Genomic DNA, 20,173 nt, shown 5'->3' on the forward strand with positions numbered 1-20,173 from the left:
GGGAGAAGGGAGGGGGACCAGCTGCTCTGGGCGCCTCTGCAAAGAGTGCTCAGAAAGGCCCCTTAAGAGATGCTGGAATCAATGTGCCAAAATGTTAAGACTATTTCAGGACCCAAATGATACAAATAAACAAGTCTGGGCTCTTGAAAGGGTAAATTATGCAAAACTTCCCTTCTGAGCAAAGCTCCCTCCTTCTTAAGAAGTGTGTGTACATCAGTCATGTAACCTTTTTACTGCTAAGGGAATTGCGGCCTCCTCTACCAGACCAGACTAGACTTTGAGCAGAAGATAAAGCCACTTCCGCCCTTCCCCAGCCCCCAGACTCTGGCCAAATGGGGACATGGCGTGGAGACGCCATGCCGCTTCCAGGTTGTCTGAAGTCTGGATTCCTACCCCAATTCCGGGATCCCTTCATCTTTCCTGGGAGGCAGGGTGAGGGGTGTGAGTCTTTCCACCCGCAGACTCTATGATTTACAGCGGCCGGTGGATCCCTCTGTGAGGCCTGCTGCTGACACCACTACTTGGCGGGAGGCCCACAGTGATGTCAAAGTTAGAAAAGGGAACCAGGAATTTCTGAGTTCCCACTGTGTTCCTGGAACTTGGCATTTCGAGACTTGGTTCCCTGATCTCTAAAGCGACTGGTGGTATTAGTCACTTCTCAGGGCTCTTGGGGACCTAGAGTGAGATATTCATGCATTCATTCATTCACTTATTCATTCAACAAATATTACTGGGCGTCCTGTGCCAGGTACTGTGCTAGGTGTTAGACAGGGACCAACAGAGATGTGAGCCTGCCCTCAGGGAGCTTGCGGTCTTGGGGAGCAGACACAGAACAGAGAGGATGTCCCAAGACGGGTAAGAAGACTGCCTTGGGCTGAGAGGAGGGTGCGTGGGATGGGACTAAGCGTGGCCTGGGGAGAGGACCGAGGGGCCCAGAGGAGGAGTTAGGGCAGCGGAAAGCGTCAGCCAGGGCAGGGCCTTGTTGGTCAGGATAAGAGCTCTGTATCATAGTCCAGGAGCACCAGAAGGGCAGAGCTGAGGCCCATTCCCAGCTGGACGAAATGCTCTCTCACTGGCAGCAGAAGGAGGGCGGGCCCTGGCAATGCTGGCAAGGGACCTGTGAGGGGAGAGAGCTGGCAGTAGGGGGGCACCTGTGGCTCCTGGCCTCCCTTTGTGCCTCTTCTTCCTGAGCTCAAACTCCAGCCCCTGGGAGGGTGACAGCCGCAAGCACAGGGCCTCTGCAGAGAGGAGGAAGTGCCCGCCTGCCCCGGAGAGAGACAGCTGGTGCCCAGGAGTCTTATCTCCCTGCCTGGGGAGATAACGCAGGGCAAGGGAGTGTATGGGGAAAGACCCAAGAGCCCGGGGCAGGGGTCCAGAGGTACAGGGTCTACTCCCTGCCCCAACCCCAGCTTGCTCTGGGCCTCAGGTCACTTGCCTCCCTGGGCCTTAGTTTCCCCATCTGCTGTCTATGGAAGTAGCACTCAGAGCCTGGGCTAAATTCATGTCCATTCAGCACTTCCTCATGGAAAGAGCCTGGCTTTGGGGTCAGACGGGCTTGGGCTGGAATCCTAGCTCTGCCACGGACGGATGAGGCTGTGTGGCCCGACGTCAGCTACTTTGCTCCCAGAAGACTGCTGCTGGCTGGGGGCCCACGTTTTGAGAACCTCTGGGAAGAGGGCCTCTGCGTGGCTCACTGCTACACCCCCAACCGTGCTGGCATGTGGCAAATTCTCCGTGAGTGCTTGTGAATGAATGAACTCTCAGTGGTTTGTTTCGGTGGGGGCAGAAGGGGCTGGAGGGTGGGTGTGGGCCTGGGGATGGTGTCAGGAGGTGGTCAGGGACCAAATCATGAAGGGTCTCCAGTGCTAAGCCGGGGAGCTGGGACTTGTGGTAGCTGAACGTGGACCCCAGACGTCTACATCCTCATCGCTGGAACCTGAGAAAGTCATCTTATATGGCAAAAAGGACTTTGCAGATGTGATTAAGTTAAGGACTTTGGGATGGGGAGGTCATCCGGGATTATCCCAGTGGGCCCTAAATGGAATCACAAGTGCCCTTATTAAAAGAAGGAGGCAGAGGGAGATTTGGCTACCGAAGAGGGGAGGGAGATGTGACAATGGAGGCGAGAGGTCAGCGTGATGTGAGCGAGGGGCCACAAGCCAAGGAGGGCGGGTGGCCCCCAGAAGCCGGAAAAGGCAAGGAGACGGATTCTCCTCTGAAGCCTCCAGAAGGGACCAGCCCTACCAACATCTTGATCTCCCAAACTGTAAGAAATCTGTCTCGCTTCCAGTCACCAAGTTCGCCGTCATTTGTTACAGCAGCCCCACCTTGGAAACGAATGCAGGCCTGTATTCAGTAGAAGCAGTGGGGGTTACTGAGCAGGGTCGGTGGAGCAGAAGGGGTGAGGTTGGGGAGCTGGGATCAGAGAAGGGTAGAGGTGACGAGGGGCAGGGCAAGGGTGGACAATGGGATCAGGAAGGGGCAGACAGAGCATCCTGCTGGGGAGATGACTGCTGGCTGGCCTCAGGGCAGGGAGGACCAGACAGCTCAGCCACTGTCTCTTGGAGTCTCCCCTTGCGCGACTGTGCCGCCCCCCGGCCCGAACCCCCTGCAGCCTCCGCCATCACCAACCAAGGGCAGACACCTGGCCCCTTGGCAGGGATAAGGGCTCTCTGTCAGGCCAATGCTGGGTTTTGTTCCCAGACGGGAAGCAGGAAGGACACACTATTGGTCATCAGGGAAGCTGGAAGCCAACCTTATGGAGGGCCACCCAAGTCCCCAGTCGCCCTGGCAGCCTCTACTGGAAAATCAAACTCGGGCTGTTCCTGGCTTCCTGGATCCCCATGCCCCCAACCATAGTATGAGGCCCTTCAGCTGGTTCCCCATCCTTCTCTGCTCCGCGGCTGCTGTGTGTGACCCAGGCAGGCACGGCCTCTCAGCTGGCCTTGGTGGCCAGGGTGGCTGTGATGATCAGAAGAGGAGGTGGACGCTCCCTGCCCCAGTGTGCCACCCTGGAGGAACGGGTCTTTCCCCTCCACATTGGAGGCTCAGCTCAGAGGTCTGCTCCCGGGGATGGGCTCTTTGGGCCAGGTGCTGCCTCCTCTGGCTGCCCTGCACACTGGATTTCAAGCCTGGGCACGTGCTGCTCTGAACCGTGGCCAGTCTGTTCCTCAACCAGACAGGTGGTGGCATGAGATGGGGGGCTGGCTTTATATCCCTTTGTACCCTAGCACCTGGTACAGGGGTGGGGATGAGATGCCATCACAGAAAGATTAATACATAGAAATAGTGGCAAACCTAAAACTGGTACCTAGTGGGTGTTCAGTGAGGCCTGGCCATTGCTGGTGAGTGCCTGCTGCGTGGCTCCCTAAGGATCGGGGGTAGAGGCAGCCTATTAACCCGGGTCCCACAGGTAAGAGCAGTGGGAAGTGGGATGGCAACCAGAATGAACAGTGTCAACAGCCTTCTCTAGAGTCCACACCCCGTGCTTTGTCCTTTGTTTGTTTTGTGAACTAAATTTACTTTGTACCAGAGTCTGCTTCCTGAATGAGGCAGTGTGGGAGGACAGGGTCATCTTATCTATCAAGGCCAGACGTGGAAGCCTTCCCATCTGCATTTTGGAGAGATGCCTTTAGGTGGCTTGGAGGATGGATTTGAGAGGGAGAGTCTAGAGGCAGGGAGGCCTGGAGGAGGCTGGTTGCAAGAGCAATGAAGCTTGCTCCATAAGGATAGCAGTGGACGGGTGGAGGGCCCGGGACCAAAGTCTACGGCGGGACACTCCACACCTGGTTCCTGCAAGGACCAGAGGGGCACAAGGCCGAGGGGTCCAGTTGGGCAGTTTCATCCCCACAATGCTCCACAGGGACCAGCACCCAGAGGGTGTGAGTGTGCAGAGTCCATGCAAGCTTTTCTCAAGTCTGATGCTCAAAGGTCGAGAGAGGACAAGTATCCTACCGGGGGTCATAGAGCCTGTTGGTGCCCCTTAGCACATGTGTGCTTCAGGTGGCTCTGGGCAGGCTGCTTGAGGACAGACCCCACATTCTACAAGATGAGGAAACTGAGGCCCAAGAGGGGCAGAGACTCGCTCAAGCCACAGAGCTGAGACCGAGGCTGTACAGTTGACTTGCCATACCTGTCCATCAAAACAGATGCCACAATGTCACTTCTACATCCCTGGCGCTCAGCACTGTTCCTGGCATGTGATAGGAAGTTGACAAATGTTTGTGAATGAATGAATGGATGGATGGATGGATGAGTCAGTCACACAGACCAGCATTCTGGGGGGCAAAGGCATGGTCTGTGGGAAGACAAAGGAAAGTGATATTTATTGAGCATTTGTATGTGTCAGATGTTCTACCAGCATCCTTTCATTTATTCCTCTCGACAGCTAGATAGAGCTTGCTCAGACCTATAAACCTTCTCTCCGTGTGTGAGCTTCCTCAGGCCACTCAAGTCTTTGGTGAGGTACCCCTTAATCCCTTGCATGGGCTTTGTCAGCAGTGAATTGATCTCAATGTCATTCTGATCCTGTTTATCTTTTCAGCCTGGGTACCTCTCGGGGGTGGAGTCCTGGGGCATCCTCTCTCTTGCATCTCCTGCATCCCAGGCATCCAATGGTCTACAAGACTATGTTTTAATAGCCTCCTAGATTTTGCTCTGTTCTCTTCTCTCTCATGGACCAGTATCACATCCCCCCTTCACTGCTGTCCCCATCTCATTCTTCTGGTCCATGTCTTAGGGGACAACCAGAGCCCTCTTTCCAAAGTAGAGAGATGCTTGGGTTATACCCATCCTTGCTTCTAATCCTTCCATCTTCCCCTGAGACCTACAGTACAATGTCCAAGCCTGGCTTTCAAGGCTTTGCCTTCCCACCTTGGCCAGTCCTCTTTCTCCTTCCACTTGAGCACCCCCAAAGTAAGAGATGATGCATAAAAGGTGCTCAGTGACGGTGGGCTGAGTGGGGTCTGATTTAACCCCCAGGCAGCAGCATTATTCCATGGCCATTTAAGGGCCGTCCTGGCAGATTTAGGTGAACGCTTATGACCATTAACTAAGTGGCTGAGTTGGACCTCAAACTTAGGACTCCTGATTTTAAGGACAAGGTAGCTAGGAAAAAGGTCCACCAGTTCTGAGTCAGGGGAGCTCTATCCAGATCCCAGCTGTGTGGCCCTGGCCAAGTTCTCTGCGATTTGACTTGCTCCTTTTAAAAATGGAGGTAAAAAGTTCTACCTCAGGGGGTGTTTGGGAGGATGGAATAACACGAGGTTTGCCAAGTGCTCATGAAGAATTCCCAGCACATAACATCCAAAGCAGCGCCTCGGGAACAGCTGTTACGGTGAGTGGGACCCCGTCCCTGTGCCCCGCCCCACACACAAGCTGCCGGGGCAGTTACCTGTCTGTGGCTCCCTGGGGGGCCGTGACCTCTGTCCCACTCCACACCTGGAGCCTCAGGGGTCTCTCTTCCTGCCACCTGGGTCCTTGGCTTGGAATCCTCGTCAGCTGAGAGCTGTTGGACTTCAGAGAAGTTCTGTGGGTGCTGTGGTCGGTGGGGCCGCAGCAGAAGAGCTGCTGGTATGCTGTGCGGAAGTCTCTATTCAGAGCAGCGTACAGGATGGGGTTCAGGGCTGAGTTGGCATAGCCCAGCCACAGAACCACGGCTTCGAAGGTCTCGTTGATGGCATTATCCCCTTTCAGCCCACGGTAAACAAAGACGGTGAAGTAGGGGAACCAGCAGATGATGAAGGCCCCCATCACGGCTGCCAGGGTCACTGTAGCTTTGTGTTCCCTGATGGTGGCTGCCCTCCAGGAGCCGACGTTATGGATCCTCTTGGCCTGATCCCACGCGATCTTGAAGATGCGGTAGTAGGTGACGCACATGACCAGCAGAGGCAGGTAGAAGGTGACCAGCCCGTCCACCAGGCCATACACCAAGTTGACCTGGACTTTGCACTTTGGGATGGTGTGATTGGCACTGCTGGTCTCAGTCCTGCTGTTCCACCCCAGGTGGATAGACAGGAAGGATAGGGTGATGGAGATGACCCAGATTAGGACCAGGGAGATGGTGACGCGGACAGGGGTGACCAGCATGGGGTAGCGCAGGGGATCTGTGACGGCGCAGTACCGGTCGAGGCTGATCATGAAGAGGTTGAGGATGGAGGCCGTGCAGAGCATGACATCTAGGCTGGTATAGATATTGCAGAAGACCTTGCCGAAGCTCCACCTGCAGGACAGCTGGTGGAAGGCCGAAAAGGGCAGCACCAGGAGGCCGAGGAGTAGGTCAGTGATGGCCAAGGACACGATGAAGCAGTTGGTCAGACTGCGGAGCCGGCGGTTCAAGCCCACCGCCAGGCAGACGACTACATTGCCGGCGATGGTGATGAGGATGAAGAGGGTGAGGACCACGCTGACGGTGATCTTCAACGCAGCAGGGTCCAGACAAAAGGAAGAGGTCGTGCCATTGGACGCCATCCTGGGACCCTATGACTCCTTCCCCTGCCTCCGGCCCCTGGCTGCTTCTCTTCCAGCTCCCCAAAGGGTCAATTATGTCCACCACTGGGCTCCAAGCTGCCCAACAGAGCCAAGAGAAGTGTACAGATGTGGAGAGGCTGCAATGACCGATCCAGTGCTGTTTTTCTAGAGATAAGTAAAGCTGTCTCTTAGGAGGTGTTGGGCATGAGCATGAAGGAAGATGAGGGAAAGCTAGTCCTTGAAGCGAGGTTCCTGGTTCAAACCCCAGTCCTCAAATGACCCCGTGGCAGAGCCGGCTTCCTCCTGGGACTGAACGGATCTCCACTCTCCAGGTTTTGCATAGAGACTGACGCACTGGGGCATGAGTCTGGAGGTGGCTTTGGTTTTATTGGGGAGGCATCATGTGGAGACATGGCTGCAGCCTTCTCCATAGCGGGTGGCTGCTCCCATCCACATGACGGGGGTCTAGCACTGTTGCCTCTCCCTCTGGAGTCCACTGGAGAGCGTGAGCTAGAAATGCAAAGATTGAGTGTTGAGCATGTTGAAACCAGACCGAGAGTGTGACCTGATTCAAGACGAACCCTTCTAGACCTTGACCTCCCTTCTAGACGCCAGGAGGCATGGGACCAGTCCGGCACCACTCCTGAGAAGGGACAGAAGCAATCAAGATACATAGCGGGAGGAGGATGGGAGACAGGATGCAAGGGGCTGGACCACCAAGTCATCATGTGAGATACGGTTGGAGGGGCTAGGGTTGTTTATACTAGAGAAAGAAAGATCTAGACACAGACTCTAAGCTCCATGAAAACAGGGGCTGTATCTGCTTGTTCACTGCTAGTTCCCAGTACCTGGCCCCACCAGTAGGCATTAAGCCTATGATGAATAAAATGATAAAATGAATGAAAAAATAAGCAAATGTAATACATTTACTCCGATAAAGCGCCGAAAACAGTGTTCCACACTCTCGTTTTACAAAATGTCACCGTACTCTAAATGCGGAGCCAGAAGACTTTTTCAGGAAAGGGCCAGGTGGCGAATATTTTCTGTTTGCATTCTTCAAGGTCTCTGCTGCAATTACTGAATTCTTGTTTAGTGTGAAAGCACCTCCACAGACAATGTGCAGATGAGTGATCATGGCTGTGCTCCAAGAAGACTTCACTATGGACACTGAAATTTGAATTTTACATCATTTTCACGTGTTGCAAAATATTCTTCTTCTTTGAATTTTTTTCTCAAACTCTTTAAAACAATTTCCCAGCTAAAAATGTAAATGCTATTCTCAGATCATGGGCTGCACAGAACCAGGAAGAGGACAAGATCTAGCCTGCTGTCGTAGTCTGCCAACTGCAGCCCCTCTCCACACCCGCTCTTAACATCTCTCTAAACCACACTTTCCAGGTCAGCTGGTACAGAGCTCACTCTAATGGCTGCATAACAGTCCCCAGGATGGCTGGCTGTGCTTTATTTATCATCACTCTATCACAGGTATTCCTGTTGTTTCTAGTTCCTTCCTTCCTCCTTCCTTCTTACCTCCTGTCTCACGGCAAACATCACTTCAACAGGATGGCTGCACGTGCAATACTTCTTGGTTAAATCTCAGATTAAAGTCCTTCCTACTGGTGATATTCTATGATTCCAATTGATGCAAAACAAGCTAAGGCCCTGATTGATTCCTGGACCCTTTATCTCAAGCTGATCCTGGTTTTCCAGAGAGCAGGCAATCTCCTGGGATCCGGGAGTGTGCAGAAAATCAGGCTGACAGCGGAACCTCTCTCAGAAACAAGCTCATTACCATCTGACATAAATTAAGCCTCTCCTAGGTTCTTGCCTGGAGGGGTTTTGCAACCTGAATACGAGAGGCATCATTTAGTCATAACCACTGTGTTGGTGCAGGGATCACCAACTCCTGGTCACCTTCTGCCACTCTAGCAGGCTGGGCTAGAGTGGTGGTTCCTTTTTTCTTGGGGTTTCAAATAAGAACCACCCCTGTCATGTTTCTGTCTTGCAGCCTAACTCCCAGAAGTTTCCAGTGACCTTTGTGAAGGCAGGATCTTTTGCCAATCTGTGGGTAGAATGATGGCCCTAGAGGGTCAAGGCACCCCCAAGATCACTGTTACCATGATCACCGTCATTGTCACTATCACGGTTCATATAAAAAAACACTTTCTTGAATTTTCCTTTCAAATCGTAAAAGCAATGACATGCTTATTGCAGCAAACCAAGGGTCCTGAGGTATACAGGAAGGGCCAACTATTTGGGCCATCACATACCCAAGCCCTCACGCCAGGGAGGTGACCGTTGCTCACCATTTGCTGTGATGGAGACCATACATTCTTTCTCTGAGGCTCTGCATGGACCAGACCCATGTAGGACACTGTTTTATACACACTGTACACATTACATTGCTACTTCTTTTCCTCATTTCTCTTAAAATTCCTATTATATAACGGACACCCCTCTGGATCACTTAGATCTAACTCATTCCTTTGGGAACCTAGGCTGTGGCAATACAACCACCACCATGAGAAGAGCCGTGAAGAAGGACGTCTGCGCCAGCAGGTGTGCAAGTGGCAAAGAATGGGAGACAACCCGAGTGTCCATCAGCAGGGGAATGGTTCAACCAAGGATGGCACGTCTGTACTGTAGAAGAGTCCTGGGCAAGGTGATATCATACATATTAAGTGAAATATCATCTCATCCTCACAATAACCCCCAAGCGAGGGGAATCACTGTCTCTATTTAACAGTTGAGGAGAGCAAGGCTTGGAGAGGCCAAGTGACGTCTCACCCCATTAAGTGTCCAGAGAGCCTGGATTCAAACTCAGCTCACACCCTTCCAGCCTGCCCTCATGCCCGTTCTTGCACCCGATTTCAACTTGTCCTTCTAAGTGGATCTCACCAAACAGCCCTGTAATTGTCCCCCTAACTCTGCCGTTCAGGCAACCAGGACTTTGCCCAAATGCAGCACGTCTCTTCCCTCCTGCCTTTGCCTTTGCTGTCTCCTCACCTGGAGTCCCATTCTTCCCTGTCTTCAGTCAACTACTCCCTTTTCAAGGCCTGGCTCAAACACGTTTCCCCCCACCAACCCGCCCCAATCTGAAAGTACAGCATTCTTTTGAAACCTTTAGAAAGCTGAAATGGCGTAAAGCAAAGAAGAAGTTACCTCAGGACACATCTTGCCAACGGATGCACAAAATAAATCGAGATAAAGCACAGATGCTCAGACACAGTTCACAGCTACGGGGGCTCGATGCTGAGATGCTGAATGTGGTTCCTGGGGAAGGAGCTCTGGGGGGCACCACCTTATGCTTGGGGTGCAGGCTGCCTCTATAATGGCTTACCGCAAGACAAACCTGAACGCTATTTTTGCTTTTCACTTTTTTTCATCAAAGCAAAAATCTTCCTTGGGTTTCTTTCAGTTAGCAAAAACAGGTACTAATGTAGGTCTTTTGTAAAAGAGAAGTGGGGTAAAGTGAACTTTCAAAAATCAGGGGCACCCTGAACCCGTCCTGAATGCCTGCAGGCAGGGGCACCCTCTCCTGCACTTTGTACTGAGTTATACGGCTGTCACCTTGCATTGTTAATATGGCTCTGTGTCTGTCCGCAAGCAGGTCCTGGATCTGGACCACCTCTCTCCCCCTTCCATCCACCTATCCATCTGTCCTGTCCATCCATCCATCCAGCAAACATTTCTTGTTGTCTAAGGGAGAGGTCCAGGGTACACAGAGTGTGTGTGTGCGTGTGAAAATGATACGGAATTCATTAAAACCGGCTTCAGCCACTTCCTCTCCCCATCTCGCAGGTTGACCACAGATGCTGCAGTTCTATGTGTCACACTGCTTCCTCTTACATCATCTCGTCTTTGCCTTAAGGACCTCTGAAAAGGCACTTTCTGGAGAACTTGCTCATGGGTTGCTGTGCCCCTCACTGCTCCCTGGGGAGGCTTCTGACCTTCACCTACAGTCATCACCTAGCAAATGTGGCGGTAACAAGAGGCAGGGCCCCGCTCAGTCTGACTCATCTCATCAGGTGCCTCTGGGAGGCCACAGTGGCCAATTGGCCCTGAAGAGCAGCCACAGCTGAGTATGTTAAATGCACTCAATGTGCTCACAGGCGTGTATTAAACCCACTGTGCTGGGCTCTGCCCAGCGAAGTCTGCTTTGATCACTTCCCAATACCAGCCTTGGTTGCCTTTAAGTATAGACAGATCTTTGATGTGACATTTAAGGTTCTTCGTGACCTGGCTCTGTCTTCTCTCTTTAGCCTTAGCTCCTGCTGCCGAGTGTCCTTTAGCTGGACAACACTTTGAGAAACAGCTCTGGTGGCATTTAATTCCTCCTGGTTTTCTAAGTCCTAGGCCCATTCTGACTCTGTGCCTTTGCACATGCTCTTCCCACTGCCTGGAGTGCCCTTCCTCCCTTCCATGTCTGGGGAACTCTCACTCTTCCTTCAAGACTTGGCTTCCTCTGTCACCTCCTCCAGGAAGTCTTCCAGAGTCTTCTTGCTCCATCCCCTCTCACTTTTACCTCCCACTTATACCCACCTCTGGCAGAGGCTTGTGATTTCTGGGGTGCACAGGAAGGAGGGGTTCTTTAACCCCAGTGGGTAGAATTCTGAGTTTCCAGGGCCCTAAGAAAATTCTCCTCTGAGTGTGGTCCTTGGTAATTCCCCATCAGAAAGTGTCTCCCTAGGAATGAGTTGTGGTGGGTGGAATCCAGAATATCATTACCCTCCTCCATCCTCCCCTGTGGCAGCAAAGAAAATGGGGGCTTGAAGGGTTGAAGGTCACCCCACCAGCGGAGGTATAGCCCAAAGGCCAACCGGGTCTGCCTGATGCCCCAACTCCCCTCTCACTGATCCTCACCCACAAAATCCCAGAAGAGATGCCACAGGTGGTACGTTCTGTTTGCCAACAGAGGGGTGAAGTCATCTAGAAGATTAACTAGTCTGGGGGCTGGAGTCTCCTCCCATCAAATTTTATCAAAACAAGTCCAACACTTTTCTCTTTTCATTAGGAATTAAAATGAAGCTCCCTTTTACTGTTACCCCAGGCACAGCCACTGGGGGAGTAGCCAGCAATTTGGGGAAATCAGTTAAGACTCCTTTGGGTTTCTCACTTGACCTTGAAGATGAATCTGATTTTCCAGGCAATCATTTACAACTGTTTTCTTTAAACGATATTCAGCAGGTAACCACTGCGTGCCAGGGACCTTCTCAGGGAGCCGGTGGGCAAGTCTGCGGAGTAGGTCGTTTGATCCTTATTCTGCAAAAACTGACACTCAGAGAAGCGAAGGGAGCCCCAGGGGCTGAAAGGCAAGGACTTAGACATTGGACAGATCTGGGTTTTAACCCCAGTGGCGTCATTTAATAACTCTGTGACCTCGGGCACAAGACTGCAACTTCTCCGAGCCTTAGTTTTCTCATTTGTAAAATGGGTATAATAATATGTCCTTCTTCACTTGGTGAATGTGAAAATGCAGAGAGTAAAGGTCTGTAAAACACTTAGTACCTGGCGCATGGCAGGTTACATGATACATAATAATAGTATAAGATTATTATTTCATAATAATAAATATTATGTTCTATTATTATCTAAAGCGGCACAACCAAGAAATAGCATTCACGTATGTTCCATATAGTTATGGAGTGCTGTTTAGAGGCAGACGCTGTGCTGGGTGCTGGGGTACAGCGGTGAGCCCGGCAGACACATCCTGGAGCTTCTACGACAGCTTGGCGTGGGGCGAACGTGAAGTAACTCACGGCAGAGCTGCTGATTTAACTGCAGTGTGTTGACAGTTATATAAAGGGGCAGCGTAGGGAGCCACAGGAATATGTCGTGTGGAGACCTGACTTGGTCTGGGGGATATGTGAGTTGAGATCTGTACAGACAGGAAAAAGGTAACTCAGTGAAAACAGGGAACAAGCAGATGCCACAGAGAACAGCCCCTATAAACACTTGGAGGCAGAGAGATGGTGGATTTTAACCACAGAACCATGGGAAGCCTCGGGGGTGGAGGGGGGAGTGTGAGCGGAGGCTGATGTGACTGCAAGGCAGAAGACTACTCCGGTCTGGCTAATCCTGCTGGGACATCAGGCGCTGGGGGGAGCGGCACGGGGGTCAGCCCAGCTGGGCCCTGCTGGGCGCTCCCAGTTACCACCACAGGTAATGAGATGCTGGTGTCACTGGGCCCCTGGCAGGCAGTCCCTCAGCTTTATGAGCCGTCATGTCTCAGAACGCTCCCCCTGTCATTGGCCGTTTTGAACGTCCTGGGTACCTGGTGCCGAGGGCATCAGCGATTGCCTGCAGCATCAGACCCTCGGGAGCTCTGCCCCTGGCAGGAGTCCCAAAGGGGCCTGAGAGGTGGGAGTTACGTCAGCGGGTGACTTTCATTCTTTAAGGAGGGAAGACAAGCCTTCCAAACCCCACAGTGGCCGCCGCACAGGGGATGCTGACCCATATGACTGAGGCCCGGACGGTGGCTGCAGCTCCACTTCCGAAAGGCCGACGGCGCTTTGGGGCCCCTTCTTACCTTCACACAGGAGCCCAGGGCAAGATGTGGGCCCAGGGCCGGGAGACTAACCTAAAGGACGAGGGGGGTCCCAGCCCTCGGCGGTTCAGACACAGCCTAGCGGTGAGTCGCAGGGCCCGTGATGGGGGCAGCAAGAGGCTGTGCGAACTGGGGGAAGGAGGTTTGATGCTGTGGGTGGTGGCCGGTGACAGCTGTGTGCATGTGTGTGTGTGTGCATGTGTGTGTGTGCACATGTGTGTGCAGACGGCAACGTTTTATCGGGCCTGGAAAACCCCATGAATGTTAAAAACAGACTACTGACCCAGCAGTTGCACTCCTGGGAATTTGTCGTGTGACCTGGAAATGGTGTAAAATTGCCTGTGGTGACAGTATGCAGTGCAGTCATCAAAAGGACTGTTGCACTGGTTTGCTGTAGTTTTTAGACTCCACATACAAGTGACATCATACAGTATTTGTCTTTGTCTGCCTGACTTATTTCATGTAGCATAACGCCCTCCAAGTCCATCCACGTTGCTGCAAATGGCAAGATTTCGTTCTTCGCTATGGCTGAGTACTATTCCGTTGTATATATGTACCACATCTTCTTTATCCATTCACCTGTTGATGGACACTTAGGTTGCTTCCATACCTTGGCTATTGTAAATAGTGCTGCTATGAACACTGGGGTGCATGGGTCTTTTCAAATTAGTGTTTTTGTTGTTTTCAGATATATACCCAAGAGTGGAATTGCTGGGTCATATGGTAGTTCTTTTTACAGTTTTTTGAGAAACCTCCACACTATTTTCCACAAAAAGAAGCAGATTCAGTTATAGAGAACAAACTAGTGGTTACCAGTAGGGAGAGGGAAGGGGGGAGGGGTGATATGGGGGTAGGGGATTAAGGGGTACAAACTATTATGTATAAAATAAGCTACAAGGATATATTGTACAACACAGGGAATATAGCCAATATTTTATAATAACTATAAATGGAGTTTAATCAAAAAATTGTGAATTACTATATTGTATACCTGTAACTTACATCATATTGTGCATCAACTATACGTCAATAAAAAATAAATAAAAATTAGGGTTTCCCTGGTGGCGCAGTGGTTGAGAGTCTGCCTGCCGATGCAGGGACACGGGTTCGTGCCCCGATCCGGGAAGATCCCACATGCCTCGGAGCGGCTGGGCCCGTGAGCCATGGCCGCTGAGCCTGCACGTCCGGAGCCTGTGCTCCGCAACGGGAGAGGCCACAGCAGTGAGAGGCCCACGTACCGCCAAAAAAAAAATAAATAAAAAATAAAAAAAATTAGAATTAAAAAAAAAAGGACTGTCGCAGGCTTTCGGGCTGATGTGGGATGGATTCCACATGTGTGGAGTGTGACATGCCTAAGGGGAAAACGTGTGTGTGCAGTCATGCATTGACACACAGACTGGCCCAGGAAGGGCACGTGTGCAAAGGGACTGATTGCTTCCAGGGAGGGATATGGGGGCTGGGCAAAGAGTGGGGGGAAGACTTCTTTCACCATATGTCCTTTGGGACCTTTTGAATCTTCTTACCTGGGGTAGATGTCACCTATTGCCAAACTAACATCCAGGCCACACGGTTTGGCGGGTGGAGAAGGGAAGAGGGAGGGCACACGGGGTAGAGGGAACAACAGCAAAGGAAAGGCAGCTGTGTGCTCAGGGGGCGCTTAGGAGCGGGACCTGGTTGATCAGGGCTCCAGGCCAGGGCTGGCGCTCGGTCTGCTCAGTCAGGAGCCCCTTAATTGTAAGTCCACCGCTCCAAGCTCATCACCCTCAGGGACCTCTCTCCCCAGTCACTGCGCAGGCCTTGGGCCGGTCAGGCCAGGCCCCTCCAATGCTTCCCCTGTTGTCTGCATAAAGATGCCAGTGCCTGCCAAGCCTGGCCCTGCATGATCTGGCCTCTGCCAACGTCTCCAGCTGATTCTCAGGGTGGGGGTGGAATTGTGGCTGTGGGTGGCGTGCTAAGGAGTTTGGATTCAGTTTTGAAGGCACTAGGCAGCCCTGAAGGTTCAATCAACAGGCCCGAGGTTGCCCAGGGAACCGGTAGCATCTGGGACCCCAGATCTCTGGATCCCAGTCAGCCATCAATCAATGAGGCCTCTCTCCCTCATTAACATCTGTAGGACGCTTACTTCATAACACGCCTGGGGCTCTCCGCACATCCTCTCACTTATGCTTTATTGCAACATCCTGTGGCAAGGGAACTTTTCCTCATTTTACAAATGCAGAAACCCAGGCTCGGAAAAGTTAAGTTGCCCGAAGTCTCAACATCACCAAGTGGAAAAGTCAGGATTTGAACCCCAGTCTGTCTGACTCCAGAATCCCTGTTCTCAGTTGTTACTATTTCACTTTTCCCATAGAGAAAGAAACCACCCTTAGGGCTTTTCAAAGAGACGGCTCGAGTGCCCGGGCATTTGCAGCAGAAAATACTTCCACCTTTGCAATACCATTCCAGGGTGTCTTTGATCTTTGCGGTTGCAGATTTCTAACTATTTCCCCACAGTGGGCTGGACCTTTGGTAAGAGCCTCTTAAGGCAGTTAACAGATTTCTGGTTGAGGCTGTTCATTAGAGAGAAAGGCCCTGGGCTGCTGGTGGTCTGAGTTTTTGTCCCACTCTTTCATTTCTTCTGAGCCACGAGGGGCCAGAAGCCAGGAATTGTTTTCATTTTCACTTCTGTTCTCAAGCTCATCTTGTCCCAAGCACTGCAGCCTCCTGGGGGGGTGGGGGTCCCCTCTGCACCACCTGAGAGGTGAACAGACTCAAATATTGTCTGGAATTTGGGGCAGGTTCTGTAACTGTGACTGAAGAGCCCCACCCACCCTTTCAATGTGTGTCTACCAGCCCAGAAAGGGATGGTGGCATCAAAGTAGACATTTTCTTATGATGAATGTCATCACTCGAGCATCACGGTGAGGGGGAAGGTGACCTGGACCAGAGGCCAGGACACTGACCTTTTCCATTTACTGAGCACCCACAGATAATTTAATATCTTTGTGAGGCAGAGATTCTTATTATGCCCATTTGACAGATGGTGAAACTCAGGTTCAGAGAGGTTAAGTCACTTGTCCGAAGGCACACAGCTGGTAAAGAGGCAGGCAGGGCTTTGACTGACTCCATAGTCTCTGAGTGTCCAAGCCAACCACCCCTCCAAGACACGCATCTAATTCAGTTCATTCGCTGACTATTTGTGCGACCGGTTCTTTTTGTGGTGTTTTCCTTTCAGTGAAAGACCCCAGGCCATTTACCTGGCTTCTGCCAATGGCTGATGTGGGAACCTGAAGCCGCATCTGGTGACAACAAATTCCCTCGGTCACTGCTTGTTTAAGAGAGTCTTTATTTCTCCTTCATATTTTTTTTTCAATTTAGGTGAAAGGCACATAATGTAAAATCAAAGTGTACAATTCAGTAGCATTCAGTCCATTCACAACGTTGTGTAACTACCATCTCTATTTGCTTTTAAAACATTTTCATCACCCCCAAAAGGAAACTCCGCGGCCATTAAGCAATCACTCTCTCTCCCTGGTCCCTGGCAACCACCAACCTGCTTTCTGGCTCCTTAGATTTGACTATTCTGGACATCGTGGCCACAAAGTGCACGTAACTTGGGACTGAGGGAGGATCCCTGAGTCTCTCGTCTAGCCTCTGCCTCCCCTTCATCCACCTAGGGGATCAGGCTACATATTCAAGCATCGTCCTGGACTCCTGTCTTTCCTTCATCCCCAGCATCCAACCCATCGGCAAGCCAGTGGATCCTGCCTCTGAAATACCTACGTCTCGGACGCGGCTACTTTCCCTGGTTGCTGCCGTCCTGGTCCTAGTCCAAGCCAGCGCCATCTCTTGCCTGGACTTTTGCTTCCGACGGGCATCCTGCAACTCCCTTCAGTCCCCGGCACCACCCTCCTGCTTCTGTCACGCCCACACTGTCCCTTTACACACTCCCTCTGGCTCACAAGGCCCCATGGGATCTGTGCCCCACCTCTCTGACCTCCTACCTTACCCTCAGGACTCAGTGGCTACCTGGCCACAGTGCCCCTGCCCCAGTGCCTTGGACATGCTGCGCTCTCCTCCTTGGGGCTCTGCCTGTGATCTGTTGCCGATGCGGACGTTGGCACCTTGGAGCAAATATCAGTTCTGTGGAGGGGGTCCTCCTTGACCCCCAAAGCAGCTCCCTTGACCTTCCATCACATCCCTGCCATTTCTGCAGAGCACAACTTTTCTTGGCTTTTTTTCTTGCTTCCCTATATCTCTCTCCCAAGTGGAATGTAGGCATCGTGAGGACCAGGATCAATTTTTTAATTTTTTTTTTTGCGGTACGCGGGCCTCTCACTGTTGTGGCCTCTCCCGTTGCGGAGCACAGGCTCCGGACGCACAGGCTCAGCGGCCATGGCTCACGGGCCCAGCCGCTCCGCGGCATGTGGGATCTTCCCGGACCGGGGCACGAACCCGCGTCCCCTGCATCGGCAGGCGGACTCTCAAGCACTGCGCCACCAGGGAAGCCCCACGATCAATTTTTTGTTCCTGGACAGGCACTTAATGGGGGCTCTTAATTTATTAAATAAATTAATATTTATTGGATTGACTGATGCATACTGAAAACAACCATCATAATATAATATCGTATTTATGGGGCGCTTGGAAAGTGTAGGCAATGTTCTAAGTATTTTATATTATCCAGTTTAATCTCTCTGCAACAACCCTCTTACATGGACACCATTACTCATCTCCATTTTATAGATGAGGAAATTGAGGTTTATGCTGTTTTGTAACTTGGCCAAAGCCCACAGCCAGCAGTGGGCTGGCAAGTGTGGGAAAGACCTGGGGTGGACTTTTCAGGGCAGGGGTTGGACAGGGCCAAATGAAAATTCTACCTTGGTTCTTCTGGGGGAGGTGAGACCCTGGATCGCCAATGTTTGCAGGGGGGTCTGAATCTCTGCCACCCAGGGGCAAAACTCCCCTGCGGGGAGGGGAGGGGTGGAGAGGGCACTGGGCTGGCAATTTGGACCCTGAGTTTGAGTCCCTGGTGTGACTCTGACTTGCCATGTTACCTCCCACTAGTTTAGTACCCCCAGTTTCCTCAGCAAAAAAGCTTAGAATATTTCAAAGGTTTCCTCCAGCAACTTGATGTGTGTGTGTGTGTCTGGAGGGGGTGGGAGAGAAGGAATCAGGAGCCCCCAAACTAATAAAATAGGAGGGCTCTGGGTAGAAACAAAACTCAGTGGTCATCTGGTGTTCAGGAACCCCTTCTATAGCATCCCAGAGAGGCAGTCATCCCTGATTGCCTTGCATACTTCCAACGATGGGGGGCTTACTATCTTACAAGTTATTTGCCACTCAGTCATGGCCATTTAAAAACCTTATAGAGCCCTACGTATTCGTTTTTCTGGAGGCATACCCTATACTGCATAATAAATGCATTGTAATATCCTTAGGACACATTCCATAGAAAATAGGATTCATATTTAGCTGTTCAGTATAATGAGCTGACACTGACTAGCTGTCATAAATTTCCAATTAAACAATTATTACTTGAAATTTTGTGGGGTCTTTTTTGTCTTTTAGATCTGGTATTTGTGTGTGTACGTGTGTGTGTGTGTGTGTGTGTGTGTGTGTGTGTGTGTGAGTTTGCAGACATTTTTGTAGGCTCCTGAAAAGCTCTGAAGGCCCAGAGAACACATCTAGGTCCCTTCTTCCGGGCAGCCCCACAGAGCTCCTGAGTTGTTGCTTCTCTATGGATACAAAAGCCCTCAGGCCCTCCAACTGGACACACCATTGCCATTGTCACTGCCAGTATTGCCCTCACCAAAATCACTACCATCATCACCACCACCACCTCCATCACCACCAGCGGCGGCAGCAGAGCTGGGCACCAGAACCGCCCCCGGCAACATCATAGCTTCCTTTCTCTCTGTTCTTCTTTCCCCCAAACTCACTCCAGAAAGGTGTTGCCCTTCCAGCAGGGTACAGCTTGCTCTTACAAGGCAAAAGTCCTGAAGCCGGCTGGGTCACCTTAAAGATATCCACAGCAAACAGCTAACGCTTGCCAGGAACATTCACACACACTGGTTATCTTATGTAATCCTCTTTGCCCTCCCCCACTTTCCATGGCCCCTCCACAGGCTCATTACCTCATCCTGAGTCCTGCCGGAGAACTCTGTGGAACCGCCAGGGCAGAGTCACTATTACTCCACTTGGCAAAGATGCCACAGAGAGGCCGAATGCCTGGGCCGAGGCCACACAGCCGGTCAGAGGCGGGAAGAGCCCTCTGAGTTTCCAATTGCCAACAGTGTACCCTGTCCTAAGCCTCCTGTGTTTCCCAAACCTCATGCGTTCAGGTACCAAGTCCATGATTTTTGCCAAACCCACAGTTCTATTTTGTACTTAACATTTTTCTTTAAAGTGATGGAATTAATTGCAAACGGAATTGTTTTATCGTTACAGTAACCACCAGAATCACTTTCCCTCAAATAGATTACCCTGAAAATAAAGGCAGTGGAAACACAGACGATCCTGTTAAATTCCGTGTAGCTACTGCTGCCTGAAAAGCCCGCCTAACCCTCTCCTAATTAGAAAGGCTGTGCTATAAGGTATTAAAGACAGATTAGCACCTAACTGATAACTTTCTTTGACACAAACAGGAAAGTCTAAAGGAGAACCGAAAAGCAAAACCCAGTTCACTGTATGATTGGATGGCTGTTGTTATCTGTGCCACTGACCACCCAAGTCCACTTCAGGACCCCCAAGACTGCCTGCCCCACATTTAAGGGAGTATTTTGCTCATGCCAGGAAGATAACACCGTGTAGTGGAAAGGAACCCGGAACCAGTCGGAGGCTCAGTTTTCCCACCTGTAAATGGGCATAAAACCACAGCATGTGATGCTGGGAAGATGAAATGTGAAGGTAAGGGGATGGCGCTAGAGGCGCGATGGCTCCTCAGTAAATGTCCCTCCCCTCCCCATGGCCATTCTCTGCTCTTCTTGAGTCCTCCTCTCCTGTGAGAGAAGGCACCCAAGCAAACACATCTTCATCTGGAAGAGTCTGAGTACAGGGGCGGCTCCCGGAGTCTGAGTTCGGGGCAGAAGGCTTCTCCTCCCAGTGCACCCCTCACCCCACCCCCATCTCAGCCTCCAGGACCCTGATGAAAATCAGGTCTTTTCCAGCAGCTGCTGC

General features: G+C 51.5%; 1 protein-coding gene across 2 annotated transcripts in view; it reads right to left on the bottom strand.

Moving 5' to 3' along the window:
* HRH2 (histamine receptor H2) overlaps positions 1-20,173 on the bottom strand; it is a 48,463-nt gene that overhangs the window by 16,490 nt on the left and 11,800 nt on the right. For both annotated transcript variants that reach the window (XR_007476269.1, XM_033432104.2), the window contains exon 3: positions 5,393-6,978. Coding sequence is in view for 1 of the 2 variants with exons in the window: in XM_033432104.2 (XP_033287995.1) it covers positions 5,393-6,468 (1,076 nt within the window). In the remaining variant the exon portion in view is untranslated. The remainder of the gene's footprint in view (positions 1-5,392; positions 6,979-20,173) is intronic.

Source organism: Orcinus orca, chromosome 3 (genome assembly GCF_937001465.1).
Source record: "Orcinus orca chromosome 3, mOrcOrc1.1, whole genome shotgun sequence".
Lineage (NCBI taxonomy): Eukaryota > Metazoa > Chordata > Mammalia > Artiodactyla > Delphinidae > Orcinus > Orcinus orca.